Source organism: Sinocyclocheilus rhinocerous, unplaced genomic scaffold (genome assembly GCF_001515625.1).
Source record: "Sinocyclocheilus rhinocerous isolate Xijiao unplaced genomic scaffold, SAMN03320098_v1.1 scaffold1013, whole genome shotgun sequence".
NCBI lineage: Eukaryota > Metazoa > Chordata > Actinopteri > Cypriniformes > Cyprinidae > Sinocyclocheilus > Sinocyclocheilus rhinocerous.
This window is the reverse complement of record NW_015642049.1, coordinates 306,247-311,435: the sequence shown is the minus strand read 5'-3', so window position 1 is coordinate 311,435 and position 5,189 is coordinate 306,247. Positions and strand designations below refer to the sequence as shown.

Here is a 5,189-nt window from a genome sequence, read left to right as displayed (position 1 = left end):
ACACAGTTTAAATAAAGTAAAAATCAGCAAACACTGTGGAATCAATTAAATAAGAAATTAATGTTTAAAAAAACTTCCAAAATCACCTTAGATAAACGGCAAAAGTCAACAGGTTTTGCATTTCGTTTCGAAACTAAATCATCCGCGATCGTCTTGTCTGTCTCACCCCACTCTTCTTCTCAGTCAGCTCGACTCACTCCCCTTACTGGATAAATGAAATCTGATCTGTGCAGCCGCGTTCAGTTTTTAATTGTAGTATCTGTTCTTTTACTGAACTAAATGATTTTTATTACTATAAAAAAATCTAAACGATGGTGGGGGTCGGTGCCGCGGTGGGCAAGTGACGTAACTAGTGTTGTGGCTTAACAACGGTATCACCGTTAGCACCATCTATCGTGGCAAGCCTAGTGTGCAACAGTGCAAACATTTTCTTCGTAGTCAAATCTATTTTTAATGATTGTTATATGTTTGAGGTTTTTCATTATATGTGATTATATACTCCTGAAAAATAAAAATATTTGGCAATTAAATTTTTAGTAAAAGTCTCTTAAAGAGAACTCCACTTATCAGAGTTATTGTTACCATGGAAACAGAAATCACAGCCTGATCAATGATGTGATTAATTCTGTTTCCCGTGCATATTCAAACAACAAACAAACATTTTGGGAAAGAAATGTAAATTTTTCATTCTAAATAAATGCTGTTTTTAACTTCTCCTGGATCCTGGAAAATATGAATCATGATTTCCACAAAAATATTAAGCAGCAAAAACTGTTTTCAACATGGAATAATAAGAAATGTTTCACCAAATCAGCATATTAGAATGATTTCTGAAGGATCATGTGACACTGAAGACTGGAGTAATGATGCTGAAAATTCAGCTTTGTCATTACAGGAATAAATTACATTTTAAAATATATTAAATAGAAAATAATATTTATTTATTTATAACCAATACTGACATGCCTCTGCGGCATTGCGTAGAGTTCGGGAACAGTGCCTTTGGACTGGCAGACCGGGGTGGTGGTCCCTCTTTTTAAGAAAGGGGACCGGAGGGTGTGTTCCAACTATAGGGGGATCACACTCCTCAGCCTCCCTGGGAAAGTCTATGCCAGGGAACTGGAGAGGAGAATCCAACCGGTAGTTGAACCTCAGATTCAGGAGGAGCAATGCGGTTTTCGCCCTGGCCGTGGAACACTGGACCAGCTCGTTACCTTCACTAGGGTGTTGGAGGGTTCATGGGAGTTGGCCCAACCAGTCCATATGTGTTTTGTGGACCTGGAGAAGGCATTCGACCGTGTCCCTCGTGGCATCCTGTGGGGGGTTCTTCGGGATTATGGGGTTCAGGGCTCGTTGCGAGTTCCCGTGCGTAGAGCACTCGAGGGGCGGATACTTCAGCCCTCGCTCCATATTCCTCTGTAGGATTCTCCAATGTTATAGTCTTACCAGTTCAAGACTTTTAATGGGATCAAAACTTTTATGACACTGAATAAAGAGGGAAAAAAGGGAAGAAAAAAAAATATTTGTTTATTGACCACTTACAGTAATCAAGTTTGATCCCAGGGACTAGTGACACTAAGTATAATTTTGACCTTTTTTTGTGTGTGTGTGTTTTAATTTGCAATGGTTAAACATGGAAACAAACACATTAAATAGTTAATTGTGTATTTTGGGACATGGGGGGGGGAGGGCAAGGGTGAATTATTAAAAACTCTACATCATGCTAAATGCTTGTTACGATAACAGATGCCTCTATGAAACAGTGATTCTTTTTTTGATGTTGTTCTAGATCTAATCTGTGTGGGTTACTGCGTGCTTCTCTCTCCCTCCCTGTGAATTTGCATTTATTTTCATTACGTTTTGTGTTTCTTTGACATACTTGTAACATCCTTATGCTAGTTGTAGTTTAGTAACTTGCTAGCAACCTGCATTATTATTATTATTTTCAGAAATCATGTCTGAGGTATGGCTGTGTGCTTTATGTTGTAAAACGTGGAATGAATGTTAATCATAAACCTTATTTTACTCGTAAATAAATCAAATATAAAAACACATTCCCAGGCGAATTAGCCAGTTACCCAGCGAATTAGATTTCACGATTACAGAGTTGTATTACGTTTTAATGAAAATTGTGCCCTTAATATTTTTATGTAGATGCCATTTTAATTTCTCCATATTTTAATTCAATCATGGCTTACCCTACACTGTAAAAAAAATCCGTAAAATTTACGGTAGAAAACCCATCTCTCAATTGTGTTTTGATCACCAATAATATGTTTTCCTACGAGATGTTCATCTGCGTCCTGGCCATCGCCTGTCTCCTGGAGATCCCCCGAGGCACCGCGGCCGCGTCCTGCGAGCCTATCCGCATCCCCATGTGCAGGTCCATGCCGTGGAACATGACCAAGATGCCCAACCACCTCCATCACAGCACGCAGGCCAACGCCGTGCTCGCCATCGAGCAGTTCGAGGGGCTCCTGGGCACACAGTGCAGCCCGGACCTGCTGTTCTTCCTGTGCGCCATGTACGCGCCCATATGCACCATCGACTTCCAGCACGACCCCATCAAGCCCTGCAAGTCCGTGTGCCAGCGGGCCAAGTGCGGCTGGTCTACGACCGAGGAGTCTGCATCTCACCTGAGGCGATAGTCAAGGCGGAGGGGCCAGGTTATTCATGCATTTATCGATGATTTTTGTTATTTATTTATTTATTTATTGTTAATAATAAATATGGAGAATTCAGGTAAATTGGGACTCTTTTGATAGTCATATCAGTGTCAAAAAGTGACCCAATTTATGCAAATTTTCCGTATGTAAATGTACATATGTAATATAGATAGATACAGATTTTATTGTAGTCTATGCATATAGTGTGTAATATGTTTATATGTAAAGTGTGCGATAATTTTTAATATTATCATCATTATTATTATATGGCATTAATTCAGGTAGATAATTAGACTTTTGATAATCTCAGTATCGAAAAGTGGGACATTTTATTATATTTATACACTGTAGTGATTAATTATGACATATTATATTATATTATAATGAAAGTGGTCTTATTTGGGGCACCTTTGACAGTCATCTCAGTATCCAAAGTGGCTAATTTTACATGAATTCACCCTCTATAATCATACACTTTATTTATAAATTATAGCATGTATATAGTATTTACTTTATTATTTTTTTTCTAATATCTGCCATCATTATCATCAATGTAATTTTGTTAAAATAATCCTGTTAAATAATCCTTAAACATTTCTTCCCTAAAGATAATCCTTACAATCAAGACCCTTCAAAATGTAACCCTGGTGAGATCATTTTTGACTACTTTGTGAATTATCTGTTTAACATAGAACATTTTAAAGAGGGTATTTCTGGAATGCATAGATGAAATACAGTTTGAACATTAAACTCTCTGGTTCTGGTTCTTGTGCAGAAGGAAATCCAGACTTCCCAATGGATTCACATAATGGCAATTGCGACGGAGCTAATGGTATGCTATTTGAGTATCAATACTGTTTATAGTTTTATATGTATATTTATTATGTTTTTTTGTTTTGTTTGTGTGCATAATTCTTAAATATTATGTAATGTGCAGATATGTTTAACATGGTATAGCAAAGTGCTTTACGTTCTATTTTTGCTGTTTAAATAATACCAAAAATTTAAATATTTCTTTAAACATAACTTTACTGATTTACTATAGTTGTACCTCAAATGTCTGAACATAAAATCCTTTACTTTTTTTAGATCGGTGCAAATGCAAGTCTGTGAGACTTGGTAGAAAGACATATTCAAAGAACAATTACAATTATGGTAAGGCCTGAATGTTATTTTACAATTTACCTTTTATAAAGTTCTTGACATTGTATTTCTTACACATTCTCTTTTCTAAACAGCAGGTTAAAATTCAAGCTACTTTTTGTAATCCTTAAAACAGTACACGCTTTCATTGTTTCTCTTTGCAGTCATCCGGGCAAGAGTGAAAGAGATCAAGACTAGAAATCATGACCTGAGCGCCATCGTGGAGGTCAAAGACGTCTTGAAGTCTTCTCTGGTCAACATCCCTCGAGACACCGTCACTCTTTATTATAATTCTGGGTGTCTGTGTCCTCCGCTAGCAGCCAATGAGGAATATATCATCATGGGTTATGAAAACGAGGAAAGGTCCAGGTAACGTCTGATTTATGTGAAGAGGATATTCGTGGATTATATTCCTGTTCTCATAAATCATTTCTCTCACAGACTGCTGCTCATTGACGGATCCATTGCACAGAAGTGGAAAGACAAAATGGGACGGAAAGTGAAGGTATGAAAATAGCATTCACTACATTACAGTGGCCCCAGAAAGTATTTAGATATTTTAGAATTAGTCTTAGTCTTAAAATACCTAAATGTCATTGCATTAGATGCAAAATATCAAATCAAGCAGCAGCTGCAAACAAATGATGCTGCTTGATACTTTTATGAGAGTTTTGCTCAGTGACATTTAATCAGTGGGTCTTAAGGGGATTTTTCGTGGAAGTATGAATTCAGTTCTCCTGAATTTCACACAGGTGTCATATAGCAGAGTAGCCACAGGTGTAAAGAATCATGTTAAGAATCTGAGTTATATATATATATATATATACACATACACAGATAGATAGATATAGTCATAATGTTATTTTCTATAATATATATATATATACATACACACACACATACATACATACATACATAAAGTATTTTTTATGTATTCATATATATATATATAGAGAGAGAGAGAGAGAGGGAGATTTATTTATGTGGCCATAGTGTCTAGTAAGAAAATATTTTTTTCTTCCACAAACTTTGTCTTTAATTTAAAGTATGAACAGTTTTATACCTAACAAACTTATTTTTGTGAATCTAATATAATTTTAGCTAATATAATAGCATTGATATATGTCCAAATACTATATAATTATATATACTATATACTATAATATAATACTATATATATATATATATTACATTCTTATATTTTTAAGTGTCAAAATACATATAGATAGATAGATTAGATGATAGATAGATAGATAGATAGATAGATAGATAGATAGATAGATAGATAGATTAGATGATAGATGGATAGATAGATAGATAGATAGATAGATAGATTAGATGATAGATAGATAGATAGATAGATAGATGATAGACAGACAG

At 35.5% G+C, this 5,189-nt stretch overlaps 1 protein-coding gene and 1 pseudogene across 1 annotated transcript in view; both read left to right on the top strand.

The window, feature by feature from the left end:
• The window catches only part of LOC107755359 (nck-associated protein 1-like), a 55,040-nt pseudogene extending 53,618 nt beyond the window's left edge, over positions 1-1,422 (top strand).
• An 827-nt stretch (positions 1,423-2,249) lies between these two features.
• The window catches only part of LOC107755358 (secreted frizzled-related protein 3-like), a 4,236-nt gene continuing 1,296 nt past the window's right edge, over positions 2,250-5,189 (top strand). Inside the window, exons 1-7 of the mRNA XM_016572137.1 lie at positions 2,250-2,582; positions 2,615-2,666; positions 3,275-3,313; positions 3,442-3,498; positions 3,756-3,821; positions 3,974-4,178; positions 4,251-4,314. Coding sequence (XP_016427623.1) covers positions 2,274-2,582; positions 2,615-2,666; positions 3,275-3,313; positions 3,442-3,498; positions 3,756-3,821; positions 3,974-4,178; positions 4,251-4,314 — 792 coding nt within the window. The 5' untranslated portion in view covers positions 2,250-2,273. The remainder of the gene's footprint in view (positions 2,583-2,614; positions 2,667-3,274; positions 3,314-3,441; positions 3,499-3,755; positions 3,822-3,973; positions 4,179-4,250; positions 4,315-5,189) is intronic.